At 41.6% G+C, this 25,158-nt stretch overlaps 2 protein-coding genes across 5 annotated transcripts in view; one reads left to right on the forward strand and one right to left on the reverse strand.

The window, feature by feature from the left end:
- PRKN (parkin RBR E3 ubiquitin protein ligase) overlaps positions 1-21,076 on the reverse strand; it is a 640,350-nt gene extending 619,274 nt beyond the window's left edge. For all 3 annotated transcript variants that reach the window (XM_081187931.1, XM_081187932.1, XM_081187930.1), the window contains exon 1: positions 20,966-21,076. In XM_081187931.1, coding sequence (XP_081044057.1) covers positions 20,966-20,972 — 7 coding nt within the window. In that variant the 5' untranslated portion in view covers positions 20,973-21,076. The remainder of the gene's footprint in view (positions 1-20,965) is intronic.
- Positions 21,077-24,068: 2,992 nt separating this feature from the next.
- Positions 24,069-25,158, forward strand: part of PACRG (parkin coregulated) — a 222,065-nt gene continuing 220,975 nt past the window's right edge. Inside the window, exon 1 of one of the 2 annotated variants that reach the window (XM_081187954.1) lies at positions 24,069-24,465. In XM_081187954.1, the coding sequence (XP_081044080.1) occupies positions 24,328-24,465 (138 nt within the window). In that variant the 5' untranslated portion in view covers positions 24,069-24,327. The remainder of the gene's footprint in view (positions 24,466-25,158) is intronic. The other variant, XM_081187953.1, reaches the window with a different exon arrangement.

The following is a 25,158-nucleotide window of genomic DNA, read 5'->3' on the forward strand; positions in this document are numbered from 1 at the left end:
CCTTTGACAGGCAGTGGGCGGGGGCAAAGGGGGCAAAAGGAGAGAGAAATTCAGACAAAAGCCATTTTGGGAGCTTATAACATATAAGCAATAACATTATGGAAATAGGAATAATCCATACGTGATATCTGAAAAAGTCATGCTCATGGCCATCCATTTCAGTAGGTCTACCGCAAGTCATTCAGTGGGTCTACTCTGAGGCTGTGTGTCCCTTTAAAGCACATCTTTTCCTTCAAAGAAGGCTGGGCACCATAGTGTACCCCTCATAGAATAACAATTTCCAGCAACCCTTAACAAACCTCAGTGCCCAGAATTAGATATAATCCATAATCTGTTCCTTATATTGGAGCATAAGTGCAATGGAAATTCCCCCCTCCCCTTTCCCCAGGCACACCCCATGCCATCTCCAAATGTGATTTGGAGGGTTGAGAGAACCCCAGGACAGATTGAGGGGGCTTATGGGGGCTGAAGGAGAAGGGGTGCTACGTTGAATACAACCCCATATCTATTTTGGCAGCTGTCCTTTTGTTGTTGTTCTTGGATTTTTCTTCCATGGTTGTGTTTGTGTTTTTTCCTACTTACTCCCTAGATCTCAAACCCAGTGTACAGTTGTCACAACCATCTATTCCGGCCACCAATCACACAATATCTCCTTTGTACCTTCCCCCAAATAATAATGATCTCCATAAAAATAAAAAATCTGACAGCCAATTAAAGTTAATACACCCTCTTTAACACCCTTCCAACCAAAGAGGCACCATGGATACCTGATTTAATGCAGTTTTCCTTTTAAAGACCGGGACGTAGTAACACCAGAATATACTGCAGACATTTATGAAACTTCTAGAAATATATGAAGGATTGTTTATTTCATTATCTAATGAAACAGTAAATAGAATGTTGTAAAAAGTAATGCACGCTCAAATCACAGACAGGAGAAGAGAAAACTTGCTTCAGATAAAAAGCCTGGGAGAGCATCATAAAATTAGCTATTGTAGGCATAATCGTATAATAAAAATCATGCAAGCGTATCTACTGGGCACATCAGGTAGGAACTATCAGGCACATCAGAAGGTCGCATATCAAACAGCCACTGCATTAGAGACCACTTTAAATTGCTTATTCTACAGATCAGACATATTACGTAATTGTATCCAACAATTGTATCCACACATTCAGATGTGAACACAGCCATTAACTGGTGACTCCCTTTTGTGTATAGTTCCTCCCCCCACCCTAAAAAAGTATTGGGTTTTTCTTTTGGTGACTAAAACAAGCACATCAAACAATATAGAACTTCATCTGAATAATACAGATCTGAAAACTTCATCTACTGTAAGATCTTACGCAGCTGGCGTTCCATTACTTACTACGTACGCATTTCCCTTTAGACAATGTATTTAATTTTCTTGATTTACCCTCATCATTTCTTGATGATGTTCCAATCAATTTTAAATTAATAGACTGCCTTCATTTCAAATAAGCCAACTACCCTTTAGTAACATGTTGTAAACACTACAAAAGACAGATTATGTTTGATGATGTATGCCAGCTCCTCCAATTTCAGCGTGTTTTATTTTGCTATTCTGAACTCAATCCAATTGTGTCTGGAATTGGGGGGGGGGGTAAGCTTAATTCAGGCTCAAAATAGTTCCACAACTAACCAATCATTAGTATGTACCAAAAGTCTGTAACTATGTGAAAATTAATACCATCCATGTTATGGGGGTCAGAGTCAATTTAGTATTTGTGGAACAATACTAAAACAAAACATGTAAACCAGAGCTGGATTAACCATTAAGCAAAATAAGCATGTGCTTAGGGCATCAAGGGGATGGGGCACCACAGAATTTTCCCATTGCCTGTTTAGTGCATCAATAGAAAAATGTAAAAACAAGATTCAGTCATGCTAAACTTTATAAAATAATGGTAAAATACAATATTGAGTGTGCCTTTCCAAATGCAGACATTTGCTTTTGTATATTTTTAACATTAATGATCACAAATGACTTAGCTGAGTGTTCATTTTCTCAGCTGAAGTATATTAAAAATCCCAACAGAACAACTATGCAACAAGGCAGGCTGGATGCCTTATCTCTACCAAGTATAGAAGCAGATGTGCTACGTAAGATTAGTTTTCAGGATCTGATCAAAGACTTTGCAATTAGAAGAAGTAAGAAAAAATTTCAAATATAAAGTGGATGTATACAAAAATAAACATTATTTTCCATCTTACTGTAGGTTTTGATTCACTTCCAGAAATAAAATTTTATTTTCCGGGTCATAATTGCTTATATTTTGAATTAGATATATAAGTGGGCACTAAAATATTTTAAGTGCTTTATGGCCTCTAATGTCTTAAAAAACCCAAAACATTTCCTTTCTATTTGGCCCAAAGGGTTCTTAGAATGGCTTACTAATCAATGATAACAGCAGTCTCTGCCCTCAGGCTTGCTACTTAAAATAATGCACAAAAGGGGAAACGGGATGCTACGGAAGAGGGAAAATGCAAATTTACTCTGCAATTCTTAAAGTAAAAAGTGTGCAATGGCATTGATATATAAAAAGTAACAGTAAGCTTGTACTTTAATTTTGTCTTCTAGTAACTATTTCATCTTAAGCACTCTTGTGGTAAACACAAAGGATGATCAATATCCCTTCCAGATTGTCATAGGCCATACTTACGCTGTAGTGTTTCTATCAACACTTGAACATAAATGCCCAATTGCTGGGATGATTGCTGACAGGCTAACAGTTACAGGTTGTTCTCCTCTTGTACCAGTTACTATAAATATCAACACAATGGCATGGGGTTTTGTTTTTCAGTTTTTAAAAAATAGAGTAGTGAAGCTTAATAGGGGAGTTCGCTATTGGCGTAACACTTTCAGGCTCAAAGATACTCATCTCTACTATTTCTGATACATGATTTGCCAGTCCTTTGGAGAGATTCAAATATTGACGCATCCAAGTCACCTTTCTTCCCTTGTTAACAAGCAGCTGTTGTGTGTGGAGTGTTTGGGGGTTTGTTGGTTTGTTTAATGCTTCCGATTTGTCAAGACCTGACAAACAGGATGGTTTTTACAGAGTGTACCATTTTCACTCCTTCAGGAGACTACAAGGCCACATGAAACCAGGCTAGTTATTAATTTTTAATGGCAACTTCCTTGGTTCACGACAGGAACATCTCTCTCTCTGTGTACTATTTGTACTGAAGAAAAAACTTTGTAAGGAAAGAAAGGAAAACAGCATTCATATGAGTAATTTTCCAAACTGTCAAGTAACCCTCTCCACACTGACTTCTCCGCCAAGAAACCCTGCACACTGAAGATGATCCAGGAGATGTTCTACAATGCACAAGCCATGCCTGTTGTGGTCTCACCATCCCTCAGCACAACATTCTCCTGCTCGTCAACGACATCCTCTTTTCTTTTTCACTGAGGAACTCTGGGGCTCCACAAAAGAAAGTTTGAAACCCACTTGCACCAATGACAAGATTTAAGAGGATCAGTTGCCAGTCTATTGCTCAAAAGTTTCTCTTTTAGCTTTGGCATGGCTTGGTCACTCACAGTAGATGGTAACTAACAGGCACAGTCCACCTTTTCTGTTCGGATGGTCAACTCACCTACAGGGTGAAAGGGAGCTGGGGAAGTTATGGGAAGAGGGGGCTTTGGGAATGTTTTGGTAGTGCCTGAACACTGCACCAGTCGTAAACAAACTGAACAGACTCTTCTTCGCCAAACCGTTACTAGGCATTAAAAGTATAGGCCATATATAAAATTTTAAAAATATATACAAAGAAAAATTTAAAAACATATGCAAAGAAACAGCCATATAAAATATTAAATATCAAGGATTTTCATTGGAGTTTACTGAACAGACTATTCAGTTTTACCAATCTCAAGTTGAAATGTCAAAAATTGGGTGTTTCATGCACTTCTAATGGATTCTGTCAGTATTCAGGTACCAAATTCTATTTACTCCTAAAGCAAATGTTACTCAGCATATGACAAAAATGCCAAACTAACTGGATTAGGAATTCAGCTCTTCTGACTGCCCATACAGCAAAGATAAAGCTAATTCTGTCTGTAACAACGATCATATGATTTTACTGACATGGATGTTCCACATATTTTGAATGACGTGTTAACAGTATTAATATTCACTAGAGAAGCAGCATATTGAGCAATGATTGAAACCATTCTCCTTATGTTCGTGTCCCAATACCAAATCTAAGGAGAGAGAGTTCTATAGTGCTTACAGCCCATTTCTAAACACTTTAAGAGCCGAATCCCACACATGTTGATTAAGCAGTACCTCCCAGCAAGTTCAATTGGGCTTGCTCCAAAGCAATCATGCAGAGAGCAGCCTCCTCATTTCAAGGGGGAGCATCTGAAGCAAAACCCCCAAAGGGCTAAAGTAGCCTCTACATGAGCAATGCAAAGTCATATAAACTGGGGGCTTACTATGGCAGTGGCTGGGTATTTCTTTTTTTAGAAGCTTTGGGGGAGGGGGTTGCGTGTGTGTGTTTGAAAAAGAGAGACACACCATGGCAAATCTCCCTCGACCAAAATCATTTTTTAAATTTCCAGTTTCTATGCTGTTTTAGTAATTGTATTCAGAGGGACATTTTGTATTCCTTTATATGCTATTGACTGTGTGGGGGTTTTTGGGGGGGAAGGAACCCTTGTTTTGAAAAGTGGCATAAAAGTGGCATAAAAGTTTTTAAAAGTGTGTGTGTGGAGGGCTTCAAACTGCAGCCCCTAAAACCAGGCAGCAATATGGCCTCCTCCAATTTGCTACCACCAAACCAGGGGTGACATATTGACTGGGGAAACCCAGCCAGATGGGCGGGGTATAAATAATGAATTATTATTATTATTGGGGGTGACCATTTTGGCTTTACAAATAATACAAATAATGAAAGGGACACACAACTCATATGCTTACTCATAAGTAAATTCCACTGTGTTCAGTAAGATTTATTCATGGGTAAACATGCTCAAGATTTCACCAACAATATCCAGAATAGTCCGATTTTTTGAGTTGCCTTTGCATCCACCTTGGAAATAAACTGAAACTGCTCCTCTGCAGCAGTAGTGCTGTGACAAGCCACTAATTTCACGAACAAGTACAGTGGTACCTCGGGTTAAGAACTTAATTCTTTCTGGAGGTCCGTTCTTACCCTGAAACTGTTCTTAACCTGAGGTACCACTTTAGCTAATGGGGCCTCCCACTGCTGCCATGCTGCCACCTCACAATTTCTGTTCTCACCCTGAAGCAAAGTTCTTAACCTGAGGTACTATTTCTGGGTTAGCGGAGTCTGTAACCTGAAGCGTCTGTAACCTGAAGTGTCAGTAACCCGAGGTACCACTGTATTCCGCAGAAAAGAAATGCACCTAAGCTGATTAAAATAAAAATGTGACCCAAGGAAAGAAGAAAGGGACATCCCTACAATGGGATTTAGTACAACCCATTCCTATCTGGTATCATATTTACAGCAGCAACAACAAAAGCCATGCTAACACCAGCGGCCTTGATTGGGATTCGATCTGACTCTTTTGGTACAAAGCCCATCTCCAGTGCTTTCAAGTCAAACACTGACAACTGTCAATACTAGCTGATCTTGTCCACATCTGCCATCTGCAATGCAAGGCAGTATAATCTATATAAAGAAATGAGAAGGAATTGAAAATACTTTATAGCTGTTCAGCTTATGGGAATAAAAAAAGCATCTAAAATCAATGTCATTTCCCAAGTGCAGCCTATTATCAGAGCCCGTTAAAGTATGGTATTTACTCGAGCTCAGCTGAATTTTTTCAGAAGACGTTTTTTCTGAAGAAAAAAAAATATGGTAATTTTTGTTTTACTCACCCTCCCTGTCCCCGTAGAAAAAGAAGCCCCATCTGCAGGATTTTCTCTACACCACCACCATTTTTTATAGTAACTGCCACTTCTGGCCCTCCCTAACACACACACACACACACACACACACACACACACACACACACACTGCCCTCAGGACTACACTAGGCAGTGTGGAAAGTGCAAAATTGTGGATAGGCTGCCAACACGGCTGTTCCTGCCACTTGCACCAGCAGCAACACAAGAAAACGGTTAGGGAAAGAAGCTGGCTACTCTCACAGCTAACAGTGAGTCCCACCCCAGAGAATCCAACGGAAGAGCTCACTTTGCCTTGGAGAAGTTCAATGAAAGGTTTTCCTCAGTCTCTCGGCCCACAAGTAGGGTGCATAATCTGAAGAGGTAGGTCATTTGGACATAGGTTTCATAGGTGTTAAACAAGGATTAAAAAGTGCATAAAACCACATTAATACAGGGCACTTGAATGGAAATAAAAATAAAATGGCAACCTTTTTGCAATGACTGTCGTAGCAAAGCCATAGGATGAAAAATAATGATTTCTGGTTTACAATACTGTATGGGCATTTTCATCTGCTATTGTTTGAACAAGTGGTTCTCTAAGCAGACAAGCAACTGGGCATTCAACAAAAATCCACAGTGGAAACATTTAAGTTCTGTAAATCTGTCATGCTCAAGTGGTTGCTAGTTTTCAGTACAACTGTACTTGACACTCTTTACCTGAAGCTTCAGAGATTAAAATAAAAGCACCACAGCAGCAACATTCAAAAAAGGTCGCTTTACACATATATTGTCTTTTTTATTTATTGTATTGTTCTCCTCTGACCACCTTAGAAATATATTACGGCGCTGTCTCTCAAGATGCCATCGTTACAGCTCAGGCATTCATTTTAATGGGCTGAGAGAGTGGGTGCTTTGAGGATCAAACTGCCATGGCTTCTATTATCAGATGTCTTCCTGCCATTCACTAGCTGTGCAAGATGTGATCAGGCCCGGTTTCAAAGACTCGCTCCACTGATTATAGACAGTCTTACGTTTCTGAGAGTTGTAGTTCTGGCAGAGAAAATCCAAGGTTGAATCCCTGCTGACAACTGTCATGCCTGCCTGTCACCCCCAGGCAGTGCGCAAAACATTCTGGGTGTGAATTTGGGCTGCTCTCCTCTTCTAGGCTGAAACATGTGCAGAAACCCGACTGAAACATTTTGCAGGGGATTGTCTATTTTTACAAAGAATGTTATTTCACAGTTGTATCCTGCTTCAAGTCCCAGGATAAGTGGATTTAAAAAATAAATAAAATAAAACTAAAATGCATTTGAGAAGTTCCAAGTAACAACAGAGGATTAATCTCCATATATGGAGATACAAGTCACTCCCTTGGAAAACAGTACACAGATTACACTTACAGCTTATTTACATCCTTATTACATTTAAATCTTAGTTTAGTTATTAGAAGGAGCCTGGGTAACTAAGACTAAAGTCCCTCCAATCCAAGTCCCCATTTCAAACAAACAAACAAACAATAAAAATATTATTTATACCCCGCCCATCTGGCTGGGTTTCCCAATCATGTGCAGATGTCTCTGGGAAGTTCATAGGACAATAGCCCCCCATTGTTTGTTCCTGGTGTCTGATATTGACACATACTGATTCTTATGGTTGCTCCATTTGGCCATCATGGCTAATGACTACTGCTGGTTGGTGGGAGGGGGGTGTAATTGTGAGGATGTCAGTTTGCACAACATTTGTACCTTCCAGACCACTTTATGGCAGTGTCTCTTGAGAATACAGAACTTGGCATCTTTAATCTTGACAGTACAGATTCATTTGTGTGCGTGTTTCGAAAGACTACAAAATGGCATAGAAATTGTAGGATTGTTGACATCAGGTCGCTAGATTAGCTGAACTTCCAGCTCTACATTCCTGTGTTTCTTCACCATAATAACTGGAGCTTTTCCCATTCTTTTTAAAGGAAAGGTCAGAGGGGTTTACGTCGTCCTCACACTTTGTTACTAGTTATGCTCAGCAACCTATTACACAGTCGCTGAGAATTCTCTGATTTGATTTACAAAGTAAAATGTCAAACTGGCACATTAGTTCATATGTGTGTTTTACTCTTAATGGGAGAACACCCAACATTCCCAGGTAGTCTGCTTGGGAGCCCCGTTTGGCCAGAGTTCTGCCTTAAAAAATGAAAGGTGCTATTCAGGTAAAATAATAACAAAAGGAGTATCCTACACACTCTGCAGTTTTACTTGCAAGTAAAAGCGTCAACCAGCATGTTTTGGAGGAGATGGAAACCAGGCAGTGCTATTTAATGAGCACATTTATTATAATAGGCGCACTTAGCTTAAGAAAATCGATGTTGCAGGAAAAAAGCCCACTGCTTCAAAAACCACCAAGAACACCCCCCCAAAAAAACCCATAGGTACTTGACATAATTGCAACAAAGCTCAAAGTACCTTAATTTTACAGTTATGATATATAGCAATGCAGTATGTGTAAGTTTCACTCAAAGTGAAACAAAGACAGCCAATATTGCTAGCTCTTGTCTTTCCCCACTTCTGTTTCATCTGTGCAAATGACAGAGTAAATTAAGCCTCTCTGTTTAGAATGTGCTTTATCTTCCAAAGGTTGATCATTATATTGCTTTTCAGAAATTTAAGATTTAAAAAACTGTATTCATGTTAAATCAGCTTTCTAATCTGTGCCACACAATCTCATATTGCACTGGTTTATAACCAGTTCTTAGCCTAGTTCAGGTGCATTTGCAGAATGAAGTAAGATCTAACAATGCAATCTTAATATAAATGTTGACAAATGCTGACACAAGTTGTCAAGAACCATTTCAATGACTGACAATGCAAATAACCATGGCTATCTAAGTCCCGTGCAGCACTTCACTTTTATTAAGAATAGCAATGCACAGATATGGCATCGCAGTGGGGAGGGGAACAGATCCCCCAATAGCCAACAAGACGAGAAGAAAAGAAAAGAAGTGAAGGATGATACCGACATATATTGAGGGAGGGCCATAGAATATACCTATGTATACCTACTGATGGTACAGTTAAGGAAGGAGAATGTTGACCTGGAGGAGGTCCATCCACTCCAGGTTCCCTTGCTCTTGCCTCCCAGCAGAAATGGGTGAAATGACAACAGCTGATTAGAAAAGAGTTTTTCATGGGTATCTGGACGGCAGAGAGAAGGGGTAATTCAGGCGTGCGGCTCTGCCCAATATTATTTATGAAGCTTTCCCCTTCCCACATCATCTTTTATTTTCGCAGTGCTTCGTTCAAGAGAACAGTATCACTGTGAACCTTGCCAACTCCTCAAAAGGGCTGGGGACGATTTTTTTCCACTCATCTAAACTGGTCTACTTGCATATACAGTGGTACCTTGGTTCTCAAATGCCTTGGTCCTCAAACAACTTGGAATCCAAACACAGCAAACCCGGAAGTAAGTGTTCCGGTTTGCGAACCTTTTTCGGAAGCCGAATGTGCTCCGTTTTGAGTATTCTGCTACCGATTTGAGTGTCACACTTCTGTTTTGAGTGTTACAGTGAGGTCTGTTTTTGTTATTTATTTTGTGTTTTTGCTTTTGTGGCGCTTTTCATTTTGTTTTTGTGACTGTGTGGAACCCAGTTCAGCTACTAATTGATTGATTGATTGTGTGACTGCAGTACACTGTTTACTGCTTTCATTTTATGGATCAATGGTCTTGTTAGATAGTAAAATTCATGTTGAATTGCTGTTTTAGGGCTTGTTTTTAAAAGTCTGGAACGGATTAATCCATTTTGCATTACTTTCTATGGGAATGTGCACCTTGGTTTTGGAACGGACTTCCAGAATGGATTAAGTTTGAGAACCAAGGTACATATGTTTTTGCTTTCCCAGCAGCATTCCCCGACAGATACAGCAGCCATCTTGAAACAGTGGCAGGTACAAATCAAATCAAAGCTCCATAAAACACAGTGCCTTGTGAAAATTCCAGAAGAGTCGGTCAAGGGTGAGGAATTCTTTACTTCTGCAGAATGGGGTCTCTTTGAGATAGCAGCCCTAAGAACAGGGGTGCAAACTTGAATAATATATTGGGGGGCAAGTGAGCCCTAACCTTCATAATCAATCACATGATGTGGTGCACAGACACCATTTGAATGGCAATGCCCATCAACTTGGGGGGGGGGCTGGCTCCCTTAAATATTTTATGGGGGGGGCAAAGACCCCTTGGCCCTAGGAGTTGGCTCCTATACCTAAAAGTCTTGGTGGGTTTTAACAAACCAAATGCTAAACTCAATGAAACAGATGCTTTATCCCAATTTCAGTTATTGCATTTTTAGTATTAGATTTATCAAACAGAAAATTAAAAACCTATGGCATAAAGGGGGAAAAAATAGTGACGCATTTGGAAGGCAAAAGAAAATTCTACCACACCTTTGTGCACAATGTGCACAATATGGGCAAAATCCACCAGAAGAATGCTCGGTTGACAATCTGCACCTTTCTTACGCAGGTAAACTTTCACAGAACAGGTATGCTCTTGGAAAGAATAATGCAAAGTTCTTAAATGCCTCTGCAAACTTCAGATGCTTAATTGAAGTCAAGCAGCCAAAGGCCTATGAAGATTTGGCTTTAAATGCTAAAGCACTGCCGCACTAGGTATTTAAATTTGTGTGTGATGCTTACCTGTATGGATACAAACATGAGTGAGCAGCAGGGAGTCTGCTATTATAAGAAAGGAGGGCATAAAACATAAGCATCACAAAATCAAGAGGCAAATGAAGGCGCTCGACTCTCCCTTTAATAGAACTAAAGAAAACAGATTGTGTTCATCTTGCTTGGGGCCAACAACCACATTGTGTGGAATTCAGCCAGTCTCTATCACAAGGCTCACTTAGGAGGTTTGCTATGTTAAGGAATGAAGCAGATGGAATATTTTCTTCCAAGAAGATAATTCTGGAGAAAACTGTTAGCAGTACTGGGGAAAAGTTTTTAGCTTAATCTGCTATTTCAGGAGATTAAAGCAGGGGGGGAGGGAATAGCAAAAGAGAGATAGAAGAGCCAAATAAAAACAATTTTGCCGAAACAGAAATATTCTAATGGAAAACAAACATTTGAAGTGCTTGCTGCCAGCATTGTAAACTCTAGCTGAAATAAATGCAGCTCCTGCATTTTGCTTGGGACCTGAATCTTACATAAGGAGGTCCACAGGTTTTCACACAGGGACAAATGAAGACTAATAGAGGCCCTAAATCAGGCATTGGCAAACCCGGCCCTTCAGATGATTTGGGACCAGAACTCCCATCATCCCTAGCTAACAGGACCAGTGGTCAGGGATGATGGGAATTGTAGTCCCAAAACACCTGGAGGGCCGAGTTTGCCTATGCCTGCCCTAAAGCACTGAAAAGTTATCCTGCCTTCCAATATTTAATGCAAAATAAAAATAAAAACGAAATTAAAATTTATTTTTTTGAAATGACACAAAACTTACATGTATGCTGAAATGTACATGTATGTTTGTTTGTCATGTGTTTGTTTGAGAAATCCTAAACACAAAATCAATTGCATAATAATAATTGACAAAACGAAGTAAAAGATAAAATAATAAAAAGGACTGTGGGAACAAACAAACACTGAGCAAGTATAAAAATATATATAGTGGTACCTCTGGTTACAGACGCTTCATGTTACAGATGCTTCAGGTTACAGACTCCGCTAACCCAGAAATAGTACCTCAGGTTAAGAACTTTACCTCAGGATGATAACAGAAATTGTGCGGTGGCGGGAGGCCCCATTAGCTAAAGTCGTACCTCAGGTTAAGAACCGTTTCAAGTTAAGAATGGACCTCCAGAATGAATTAAGGTCTTAACCCGAGGTACCACTGTACAGTAATCTTCAGGGATCCTATTGGATATAGACATAGGTCATAAAATCAAAATAAAATTATCTGTTCTACAATGACCTTTGAGTACTTTTAATTTAAATGTTAACATTTCTCAACAATGTGATATACTTTACCGTTCTGTGCCAACAGCTCAATTAAGCTCAAGCCATATCCCAAATCTTACAATTGTGTGTTGTGCAATGGCCATTAAATGCCCAATTACCTCCCTAACGCAGGATCTAAAAAGTACCTGTGCACATGCCTACAATGGACCTCAGGTTTCCCTAACTTAAGGTTGGTGGGGAATATTAATTGCTCAAGGGGAGGGAGCAACAACACGCAGCCCAAAGATATCCCATCAAGCACTGCCCACTAGTGTAGATGAGAAACACTGGGATACGATTGCAAAGACATAAAATTGAGAGTGCTCATGTGTGAAAATAATAATAATAATAATAATAATAATAATAATAATAATAATAATAAATTTTATTTATATCCCGCCCTCCCCAGCCGAAGCCGGGCTCAGGGCGGCTAACAACAATAAAAGTGACCCATGAACAAACAAATGCCCACACGTGTGTAGATGGATATAATCATGCAATAATTGTTCATCTTTTTAGAGAAACTGGTAAAAAATTGTCAACATCAAGGAGAAGGACAGTAAAAAAACAGTCATGTGAATAAGCTCCAAATCAGGATTTTCAGAAAATTCCATTCCTAGCAGCAGCTCATCTCCTGAAGAACACAGACAAGAATGTCTACAACCCGTTCTGTGACAAATCTATCTCACATCTGTGCCCTATTCAAGGTGCTACTGTTAACCTTTAAAGCTCCACAGTCTTGAGACAACATGCTTTATGGCCTGTCTTTCACTTTACAAACCCCTCACACCAGTTGCACTCATCAAATCAACTCTGTTCCATATTACCTCACTACATGAAATCATCAACAACTAAGGGAAGAGTTTTTACAATCACTCTGAGGATCCTGAATGACCTCAGAGTGTGATCAAATATTGTTTGTCCTTGATGGCATTCTGGAGGAGTTACAAAACTCATCTATTCCATCTAACCCTGGGGAGCTGGATATGATAACCGTGCGATATAGTTTTCATTTGCCAACTGTGGATTTGTGTGTGTTGAGGTTCAAAAGGAATTATTATTGTATTTTTATATTCTATGTGTTTTAAGTACTGGGTCTGGATTTCTTTTTCTTTTTTTATTCTAACCCATTTTTGGTTCAGGAAAACTGATATGTCATGATTTAATATAAAAAGAGAGAGACTGGGATTATGTCTGCACAGAGGGAAACTTGGACCTTTTGACTACATTTTGTGCCTGTGTAGAAGAGCGGAATTCTAAATATAAATAATAGCACATATTTGGAATTCTGCTCATCTGATAATCAAACATCCAGAGTAAATATTTCATAATGACCAAACAGTTCTGTTCTTTAATGCTAGGTTAACACAAACAACATCAGTTGTTACAGTTAAACACTTAGATATATACAAGTGTTTTGCATCAATGCAAAGCCAGGTAGCACTTTTTAGTTTTCTGTTTTAGTACCACCAAATCTGGCTTTAATTATTATTATTATTATTATTATTATTATTATTATTATTATTTATTATTATTATTATTATTTGTACCCCGCCCATCTGGTTGGGTTTCCCCAGCCACTCTGGGCAGCTTCCATAGAAACCAAAATACAGTAAAATATCACAGATTAAAAACTTCCCTGAACAGGGCTGCCTTAAGATGTCTTCTAAATGTCAGGTAGTTATTTATCGCTTTGACATCTGATGGGAGGGTGTTCCACAGGGCGGGCGCCACTACCGAGAAGGCCCTCTGCCTGGTTCCCTGTAGCTTTGCTTCTCGCAATGAAGGAACCACCAGAAGGCCCTCGGCGCTGGACCTCAGCGTCCGGGCATATCAGAATAGCATATCAAAAATTCCAGAATGAACAGCAAGGAGAGGATCAAGTTGAGAGCTAGTTGAAGAGCATGAGCAGCTAGTTGAAAGTAGTGCAAATCTCTAGTTAGTCACCAACTCACTAGTTAGCTTTAGGCAAGGGCAAGGCACCAGATCTCAACCTCGGCACCATTCTGCAATCCTATGCACATGTAATTGGAGAAAAACCCCACTGACCACTGTGGGACTTACTGTGCTGCTTCAAAAAACAAACAAACAAACAACTTAGTGAAACCAGCAACATCGCTTAAAAAAAACTCACTCTGGGGATCAGACGGGGGGGGGGGTGACAAAAGAAAAGGCACTGAGCAGAGTTCCAGAACCAAGGCAACACCGCAAATGCATATATGCCAGTCTCATCTTAAAAAGTGGTGGGAAAACCTCCCCAGAAGATTCTAACATTAAATGCTGATTATCTGTATGACACAATGGTAAAAGGATGAATTAATAGCACATAACTGAAGAGGGTCAACATAGGTGAAAAGGCCTTAAGAGAGCTTCATAAAGAAGTATACTTGAACAGGCAAAAAAGAAAGAAGCAGGGGGGGGGGGAAGCCTACTAAAATTCACATTATGTAAATACTAATCAGTTTTGTCCTGCTGTCATTTCTTTTTTCATTGAGGGGAGAAAAAAAGAAAGAAAGAAACAACCTGAAAGGATTAGATCAATGAAAATCAGATTTTTAACATTAAGTTTCAGTAATCTGGTTACGAAGCTTTTAGTGATATTGTAATTATTCTGAAGTCTCGAACAGATGTTTCTACTGAATGTATTCCACAGAGGATACCAGATCAGCAAAGGCAAGAAATGCAAACCTTATGTGTGCCCAAAATTATTTCAGTTTATTAGAAAATTAAGACTGAAAAAGGAACCCAGCCGGGCAGTACAAACATAAAGCTGATGATCAGGAGCAGCATGTAGGATATAAACACACAGTCCCCAAATATCTTAACCAGCTTCTGCAGTCAGAAGGAATCCTGGAGAGAGGCCAGTGTCCATGTACATCTGAACCATGGTTATGGGCAGCACAGAAAGAACAAGGGGAAACCACACTTTTAGTTATTTATGTACCATCTTTTCCTCCACAGAAGTCAGGATGGTGTATGTGGTTCTCCCCTTCCCATTAAATCCTCACAACAACCCTGTGAGGTAGGGTTAGGCTGAAGAAGAAGAAGAAGAGTTTGGATTTGATATCCCGCTTTATCACTACCCTAGGGAGTCTCAAAGCAGCTAACATTCTCCTTTCCCTTCCTCCCCCACAACAAACACTCTGTGAGGTGAGTGGGGCTGAGAGACTTCAAAGAAGTGTGACTGGCCCAAGGTCACCCAGCAGCTGCATGTGGAGGAACGGAGACACGAACCCAGTTCACCAGATTACGAGTCTATCGCTCTTAACCACTACACTGTCAGCATCGCCCTTGAGCCAGTGCCACCAACTGGACTCATCCACTCAGCCCTGACTGGGCTAGGCGAGCTGGGTAGCACTTCCAGAGACCACCTTCTGCACAGGAACAGGTCAAAGTGCTGTGGACTCACAGCTTAGAGTTGTGAGCACCGGATTCACTTCCACAAGTAGAGAGTCGTCGCACAGCAGAGTATAGCAGAGTCTAGCAGAGTATATAAACAACTCGGAGAGCAGCTCTGTAGAATATCTTCTTTATTCTATAACTACAACTATAATACAACTATATACAGAGCTAAATAGGTCTAAGCATAAATGAATGCTGAACCGCACTGAGTGTCTGCAGCTGCTCTTAGCAGCAACCTTATCTAAACACACAATCTCTCTCTAACACTCTCTCTCTCCGACACACTGACTCTTTGATGTGGTGCTGGAGCAGAATAAGTAGAGAGCAGAACACGCCTCCTCCTCTCTGGAGAATAAGCAGACTCCTCAGGAGATTCTTGGATAGGGGAGGGGTGAAATCTCCTCATACACCACACTGGCTGAGAGGTACTGACTGCTCCAAGGTCACCCACAGAGCTTCATGGCTGACTGGAGATTCAAATCCTGGATTCCCAGGTCATCTCTCTCTACCCTATAGAGAAGGGGTTGGGAGGGGTTGGGAGAAGGCCCATGCAAGCCTGTAGTTTGCTTCCAAACTCGTAACTTTTCCTCTTATGCAAACACAGAAAATAAGGTGTCCACACATGAGACCCTTCACTAGATTTGGTGCGCACAGTCCCAAAGCTGAGGCTGCATGCATGCATTATGTTCCTTACTTGCAGGGCTTTTTTTCAGCCGGAACTCACAGGAATTTCGTTTCGGCACCTCTCAGGTGGACACCATTGCCGTTAAAAGAGAACAAGGGAGGCATTCGTGATGAGTTCTGGAATCTTTTTTTAATAGAAAAATAGCACTGCTTGCTGGTTTGGAACACTTAATGCCCTGCAAAAGTCAGTCTTGGTAGTGCGCTGCATCTGTTTCGGATGAACAAGACTGACTTGATTCAACCTCCTCAGCCTCTCTCCCCTTCTGACTGAAAGGTAGCATATGAGATTCTGCAGTTTAGTACCCACTGTACTTGCCATAGCATTTTCAGAATGCAAGCAACGGATCAATTAGGCTGAATCACTTTCTTCCATGCAACGGCACACAAAATGCTTTGCATTTAATCATCAAAGGACTCTCCACACACAAAAATGTGTAAGGCAGAGGTTTATCACATGGGGCATGGCTGTGCTTCAATGTCAGTCTTCTAGGCAAACTAAGTAGTTCTCAAACTGTGGTCTGTGAGATCCATTCTGGTGGTCTATGGAAAGGTCACAGAACAGTCAATAATATATATACTTGGTGCTGCACCTTCTGATGATGACAGAAATTGTGGCCATTTTTACCAGGGCTGGATTACTGAATAGGTTAAAAGGGCCCCAACCCAGGGCACATGATTTTCATCACAAGGCACTGGTGATGTTTATGGTTTTTTGTCCCTTAAAATACACCAGTTAAAGGGGCTCTTCTCAGTGGCATGGTTTACACACCACAATTTTCATGATATGGTATTGTTTTTCACAGTGGTGATGCTTTTTGTTGTTGCTTTCCCATATTTAAGCCAGAAACAAAGCATGTGTGTTATCTAAACTGGTATCAACCACCCTGCTACATTGCATATGTAGTTTAACTTGATTAATTTTATCAGCTGCGCAAGTGGAGTTTTAACATGATACATTATCAGCTAGCCTGTGTTTATGGTTCACAACGGAATCAATTCAGCAAAACTATATGTATTGCTTTTATTAGTCATAGTTTTGTCTACTGTGCGCTCATTTGAGTTTAATTTGGTAAGAGTTTCCATATCATGGGATAATGTTTTCCTACCAGCGTTTGTGTCTGAAAAGTTCTGGGCACTTACCATGTAATCCTATTCTTCTGAGTAAACATCTAGGTCTCTTGACACCCAGGGAGACTTGCTCTTGGTTATGTGTGTATAATATTGCAGGGTTCAGTCTTCAAATAACTGATATTCCTTAGTATCCTTAAGTGTGTATAGTCTACTTTCTGTAGTGCAAAAGCCAAGTAGTATCCATGAAGAGAGGTTTTGGCTTATTCTCCTGGGTAGTATAAAAGCTATATTCAGTTGTGAACATGTGCCACTTAATTTTCATAGCAACCAATTAGTATGCATGATTGTTTAGGAAATATATGCATTAGAACCTTGGAAATTTGATTTAAATTGACTATTTAGATCAATCCGCCCCGCACATAACAGCTACTGATAGAGTTAGAGGCCTGATAATATATTCTTTGCAGGTAGTATTTCTCCACTGCTGTCCAGAAAGGAAGTAGTGCTTCTACCCTGGATAACAATAACTGTCAGCAAAACAAGATGCAGCAGACTGGCACACAATATTTCAACAAATGTATGCTTTATCAAGGAGTATAGAATTTTCCTCAGTATTCCACATTATTTACTGAAGAACAGAAACACACACACACACACACACACACACACACACACACAGCTTTTTACTGAAAGCCAGACTTTCCACAAATTCCCTCTGGAATGCAAGATAGTAGCAAGAACTAAAATGAAGGCAGCTATTACAAATACTTCACTTAGTGTTTTCAGTGACTGAAAAGAAAAAAAGAAAAAGGAAAAAACCCACACAGACTAAACTACCAAACTTAACTTTTAAAAGCTTTTTGGATATTCAGACCAAGGATGCACAATCTCTTGGAGATATAAAAAAACACATCATTCAGAAGTAAACGAGTATCACTACGCAACCATCACAGCTTTTCTGAACACTTCACAGACATTCCAGTCCACTTGTGAACACCTAAATCCATGAATCAACCAACCACAAAATGTATCGCAAAATATACAGATCAATTAAAATGTATCAGAAAGCATTTTTAAAAAATATAGCTGCAAAAACCATAAATATGCATCTGTTGTTGTTTTTTTAGGTTATAAATTACCATAAATTACTAATTATATAAAGTCACAAATAACTGAACTGGAACCTGTAAAAATTACTATGTTGAGGTGCATATAGATCCTTGGGATAAATAAAATAAGAGGCTTATGGGAATGATCTCCTTCTTCCTTCCAATACAATATGGTTACACCACTGGTGTCGTCTGGGCCACAATATAACCGCAGACTATATTGTGTTTAATCTGGTTTTTTTCATTGGTTTAGCCATGCCTAAGGCTGCAACCCCATGCACGCTTTTCTAGGAATAAACCTCACTCAACACGATTGGGGTTAATTTCCAAGTAATCATGTACTGGATTGTGCTGCAACTCTCTGTTGGGTGGTGGAAAATTTGTTTAAGCCTTGCTTCCTAGTGAATTGGCAACTCAGGTCCAATAGCTATGAATCATAGCAGGAATGATTTGTGACAGATCACATGTTGGCAGAAACTTCTATTGTGAGTCCAGCTATTTTGATTAATATGAGCAGGCCCAAGTGGACAGGGGTGTGACCAAAAGAAGAGGAACATTTCTGATAACGGGCTCTCTCTCCAGCTTCTGAAATGCAATACACATCAGAGTTGGGAAGCTAAGGGGAAGAGAAGAAAAAATGGTCTGAGCCTGATTTTGCAGTTGTAAGCTGGGAAGAAGCAGTTTGAATATATTTCACTAGAGGTAGCTTAATTGTGCTGTGGGCAGTCCCATCCAGGTAGCTAAAACAATGGTTCTTTAGGAACCAATAGCTCGGCTAGCTGTTTCTAAAGCCTAGTTGCTTCCATTGTTTATATTTGTAAATAAAATGTGTCTTAGTGCTATCTCATCCAAAGCAAACTAAACCCTCCAGTCCGGCATTGCTAATGGACTTCTTACCAATGAAGGATGTGGAGAACACTATGTTTATGTGCCAGCTAGTCATCATAGAAAAAACTGTTTAGAAACTGCTGCCTGCTTTTGCTTTTGTTCTTCCTTCCCTGTTCCTTGTCCCTTGGGTGTTGTGTTTTGTTAAGATTGTAAGCCTACGGATAGGGATTTGTCTTAATTTGATTGTATGTAAGCCACTCTTTTTTGGCTGAAGAGTGGGGTGCAAATGCTTTAAATAAATAATATTAAATAAAAAAGAGTCCCCTTTGCTTAATGGGAAATCTTAATTCATCAAAACAGATGTTTCAGAATAGTTGTTTTGCTTAGGTTGGCCCAATGACCTCCACCAACAGGAATGATCTTATTTAAGACCTGCAACAGAGATTGGGGAGAAGCTGGAAGGGGAGAGGTACCCCCGCCAAACTTCTGTAACCTCCAGTCCAGCACCTTCTCTTTTGAACTCTCTCACTTTAAAAGAGGGAGGGTGTGTCTCTACTGTGCTTCTACTGTCTCCTCTCTCTTGTTCATCTTCTGAGGGCAACACAGTGGGAAGGTTTACACCCATAGTGTTGCCTAGAGAGAAAGAATGGACACCTGCTTCTGCCTACTCTCTGCTTTTTCCCTTTCTCTCTGAGCAGTATACCACAAAGGGTTGGCGATCTCACCTGAGTTCTCTCTATGAAACTGTTTATTCATTTATTGGATCTAGGGCCACATTCACCCCAGCCATCCCTCCAGGGATTGCATGGCAGCAATGGGGGTGGCCTGACCATTTCATACACTTGCTTTGCATGCCACAGGTCACATGCCAGACCCCTCTGGAAGACTCTGCCTGCTCCTGGGCATCCCCTTTCTAGAGTGGCACAGCAGTAAAGACTAGGAGCCATCCAGAGGCAGCAAAAGCAGGCAGTGGCTGCTCTTTGAAGAGTAGTTACCTCTGCCTCCTTATTCATCACCTTTCTCTTGACAGTATGATGGGAAGGACTGAGTTCACAGGGCCGCAAGCCACAGGGGAGTGAGAGGATGAGGTGGGTGCTCCGTAATGTATGTTGTACCACTAAGGTTACAAGTGAATGGGTAGAGGCTCTGGCTTTCTTCTGCCTATGCCTAGAGGGGATGAGCTGGAGAACGACGGTAGAGAAGCAGACAGCACTTTCTCTAGCTTGCCTGAGCTCAAGAACCACAGCAGCAGGGCAGCAAGACAGGGCGGCAGTGCCCATTTTCTGCTACAGGGCAACAGGAGGAAGAAATAAGGTAAACTAAACATAAAAAGGTCCAGGAGGAAGAAATAGCTGTTTACTGGCTGATTAGCTCTCCTCACCAGCAATAGCTGCTAGTTTGGCTGCTGCTGCTTTCAAAAATAAGTGTCACAGTGAAAACTTTTTCTCCCTAAGGGGTGCTTAACCTAACCTGGTGTTTTGGCTCTCACACTGGGGAGGGCTGAGTGTGCAAAGTAGCATCCAGATGGAGGAGGCAGTGAGCTTTTGGTGTTACACAAGAGTAGGCTGCTCTTTTTAGGAGAAAGGTGTCTCTCCCCCCACCCCCCATCACTAACCAAGGCATTTCTGTGATATGAACAGCATTACTGTTTGGATCAGAAGCCTGTCAAGTACCTAAAAGCTTGGTTGACTATAATGAAAGATACGTTCGTTTTTATTTGTTAAGTGGGATAGAATGCAAAAAGGGGGAACTATATATGTATGTATATGGAGAAAGTAAAATGTTCAGGGGGTATTTTGGCAGTGTACGAGCTACACAGAATTTATATAAACTGGAGCTCACAGGCTGCGGTGTCACGTGGGTGTATTTCTGTGTTCATACATAGGGATTAGGATATTCAGCAAAACTGCACTGTTCCTGAAAAACCACGAACACCCTTCACCCGCCCGCCATTTCCCCGTAGTGCCGGGAGGGGATCAAAGGGGGACGTTGCATCCGGGTCCCACTCACCTATCATAGCCTGCGGAGGAGGAGGGGGGCGCTCACATAGCCTGCCCTGTCCACATTCACAGCAATGTCAACCTTCAGGATACAACGCTCCCTGCAGGCCGCCGGAGCTGCAACCCGAATACTGCGCAGGCGAGGTGAGGCGCTTCTTGCGGCAGTGCACTCTGGGAAACGTAGTCTCCTTGCTTGCTCACTTCCCCGGCTTCGCCCTGCTAGTGTCTATAAATGTCTATAAATAGCACATAACAGGACGTCGCTACAGCAATAATACACAGCACACGCAAATATTGGTATCTGCCTTCCCGCCGCCGCTTTGTTGTGTTCAGTACCAGGAGACAGGAATAAAAGCGACGCCTGAGTCCCGCTGCAGGCGTTCAGGACCTCAACCTAAAGGGCGGGTGGGGTAATTTGCCCTCAACCTTTGTGAGGCGAGTGGGCGCGCTGAGCACGGCATTCCTCTACTGCTTCGTTCCACAGGCATATCCTATGACCTTTTTGCCTTTGCTTACCACGCTTTCACTAGCTTTATGAGGTGGAGAGAGAGGATGCGTATTTGGAGCAGGTGCGGCACATTCATATAGCAATTTTTACGCAGGTGTAAGTCCCGCTGGGTTCCACCACTCCCAAGAAATGTGTCAAAGGTGAATCAAGTGTGAACTGAAGTGTTGGAAAAGTAGCAATAACGAAGTGTGAGTTTAAAAAACTTCCCAGGATATTTAAGCTGCAATCCTATACCTGGAAGTAAGCCCCGTTGAATTCTGAACAGACGTGTGTATTTATTACTATTGTCGATTTATTATCCACCTTCTAAACCACAGTCTCAAGGAGATTTACATATTGGATAATTAAAATCAGTTAAAAACACAAAAACAGCAAAGATATGCCTTGGTTAGTCCTATGGCAAATACAGCACAAACCTGTTACATATCATAGATTCAATGAATTCTATGATGCTCACTCCCAGGTAGCCTTTGGCCTTTTAAACTGTATGGGATGGTATTGTTTTTGTTTGTTAGAATGGTATGTATTGTTTTTATATTCAAACCGCCCTGTCATCCTTGGATGAAAGGCAGTACAGTATAGAAATGTAAATAAATATCTAAAGAAATGTACATAACCTAAGGCTGCAATCAACCCCATTTCTCTGGGAAGAAGACCTATGAAATTACGGTAAATTACACTTCTGAGTGATATTGCCGCCAAGTTACCAAATGAAATAATGTTTAGTTTTATCAAGTGGGTTCAGAGCACAAGTTACCAAAAATTATGGGAACTTTATAAAAAATTTAACATCATTGTACTAAAATCTAATACAATATGCCAGTCAAGCAAAAGCAGTAAAACAGGCATAATATGTAGGGGTGTGTGTGTGTGTGTGTGTGTGTGTGTGTACACACACATATTCCACAGAATGGAAGATGGCAGGATCCCCAACTACATGCTCTTCAGGCACCAGGCTCATTGGTGAATCAACTCTTGCAAAGATGTCTGCAAATGAGACATGAATGCTGGCAACATCACCCCCACCATGCTTGCAGACAATCACAGTGCTGGGCGATAGACAGTCAAGTGGTTTATCCGCAGCAGTGATCAGAGGAGGAATGATATCTGGGAGGAGCAAAGAGCAGAAATGCTGTGATGCATCTGTATCAGCACAGCCGGAAGCCTTCAACTTTTCAGTTACAACAAAACATGTCTCTCCCATATCAGTCTCTACAGCCACAGCACACACTGTAACTCTCCAACAGTCTTCTGTTGACTTCACCCCTAAAAGGGCACTTATCTCCCGAGACAGACAGAAGTCAGCAATAGATAATACAGTATATACTCTGTCCCACGAGTTCCCACCTATGCAGTTGCTTTTGCAGGAGAGTAGAGTGATCAATTAAGATCCTTGGAAAGGAGTCCTGCTTATTTCGGCGGAGCACGCACAAGATTTCTGCACTGTCTGTATTATCAGCAATTCTATATGAAACAATGTTTTGGAAATAAAGGAAAAGAAAAATAATTCACAAGAGGTAATAGTGGAGGCAGGGTGGGGATGATGGAGAGGCACCCTCCTAATGGTGCAGCAATAAAACTGCTAGCACATTGCAGTTCAGTGGTACCTCAGGTTACATACACTTCAGGTTACATACGCTTCAGGTTACAGGCTCCACTAACCCAGAAATAGTGCTTTAGGTGAAGAACTTTGCTTCAGGATGAGAACAGAAATCGTGCTCCTGCGGCGCGGCAGCAGCGGGAGGTCCCATTAGCTAAAGTGGTGCTTCAGGTTAAGAACAGTTTCAGGTTAAGAACGGACCTCCGGAACGAATTAAGTACTTAGCCCAAGGTACCACTGTAAACTTCTAGCACATTTGCAAAGCTAAGGGGGGGTCCACTCTTCTTTCAAAATGGATCGGGGATCGCAAGTTGAGATTCTTGTATTGTAGGGGGTTGGACTAGAATAGATGACCGTCGGTTCCCTCCCAACCATAGCTGTCATCTTTTCCCTTTTCTTGCGAGGAGTCCTATTCGGAATAAGGGAATTTCCCTTAATAAAAGGGAAACGTTGACAGCTTTGCTCCCAACTCTACAGCTCTGTGTGGTTCTATTTCCATGAGAGGTTGTATCTCTGCCTGTATTTTTTCCTTTCTACGGTGCTTCCCAGAGCACAATCCTATTAACCTTCCCTCTCCGGGACCAAGAGCAGACACGATCTCTCATTATAATAGTACAACCTAATTTTCACTATCTTCTTCAACTGGCATAAACGTTGGGGCGTTCAACAGCAGGTGAGGAGGGCGCAGCGACCTCAATATGAATTATCGAGCATGCTCTGTTCTCGCCGGATACTTTGTCCTCTTTAACCTGCCCCAGTCCCGCAGGAGCGGTGCCGAGCCCCGCTTCGGCTCCCGGCAGATCTTTGCACGCCTTTCAGGTCCTTCTGGGTTCGAGTCACTCGTAGGTTCTCAGCCAGAGGCAAGAAAAACCTCGCCTCAACTGAGGGCAAGACAAGAAGGCGACGGACTTCAGCTGCTGTTACCGCGCGTGCGCCTCGAGCCCAGCTTCGCGGTCGTGCCGAGGCTCCCGACACGGGTAGCGTTCTCGAGCTGCACATGCTCGTTGTTGACGCGTCGCCTAGCAACGGAGTCCCTAGAAGCGAGTTGGTGTTAGAAACAGGCCAATCTTTCCCCCCTCCCCCTTCCTTCATCCCGAATCAGCACAGAAGCCTGCGCGGGGGCTGAGGAAGAGCTGATGCAGGGGGACGGAATTTAGGAAGGGGAGGAGTGCTTTAAAAAAAAAAGGGGGTCGTTATCGTTTTTTTTGTTTTTGTGAATTTCCGTCCTCAAGTTCTTTAATTTCCCAAGCAGCCGCCTGACGTGATGGTGGCGGAGAAAGAGGGCCCCAGCCCCCAGAAAGACAGACCCCCACAACTGCAGGAGCCGCTGAGGCATGCCAGAAGAAGCAAGAAGCAGGTCAGCGATGGATTCACCGTCAAAGCCATGATGAAAAACACCGTGGTATGTGTGCCCAGCCAGTTGCAGCTGGCTTTCGGGTCGTTTGGTTCCCCCCTCTCCCCCCCCCTCTGGAGCCACACCGGGAAGGAAGGGGCTGCAAACTCGTTCGCGAGAGGTGGGGAAGGGCCAGCCTGGGCAAAGTGCGCCTGGGCATCATTTGCACACACCTTCCTCCAAAGGAACGTCACCCACTACGGTGGGCAATGCCATTTAAGCCACACTTTAATCAGTCTACACTGTATATATATGTGTGTGTGTGTGCGTGTGCGCGCGCAGGATTTACGTACAAGCTAAACAAGCTATAGCTTAGGGCCCCACTCTCTTGGGGCCCCCAAAAAAATTAAAGGAAAAAACACTGGATGTACATTTCCAAAATATAAGATAAAAAAACAAATAAAATAAATCATACATACATACAGCAACAGTGGCAAATGGCTTTAGATACATATTAGGTCCATAAATTGCCATATAGCATATATTCAACACAAAAAAGCGACAATTTGTTGTTGACAAAGGACAGCCGGACTTATAAAGGGCCGCATTAGCTTAGGGCCTCATCAAACCTAAATCCGGCCCTGTATATATACATAATCTCCTGTCATCATAATATATCCCACCACACCATACTGTTTCAACTGTTGCTATAAAGTGACGGCAAATATTTGGGAAATCACCTCACCTGCAACAGCTATAATA

This window comes from Podarcis bocagei (assembly GCF_964188305.1).
Source record: "Podarcis bocagei genome assembly, chromosome: 3".
NCBI lineage: Eukaryota > Metazoa > Chordata > Lepidosauria > Squamata > Lacertidae > Podarcis > Podarcis bocagei.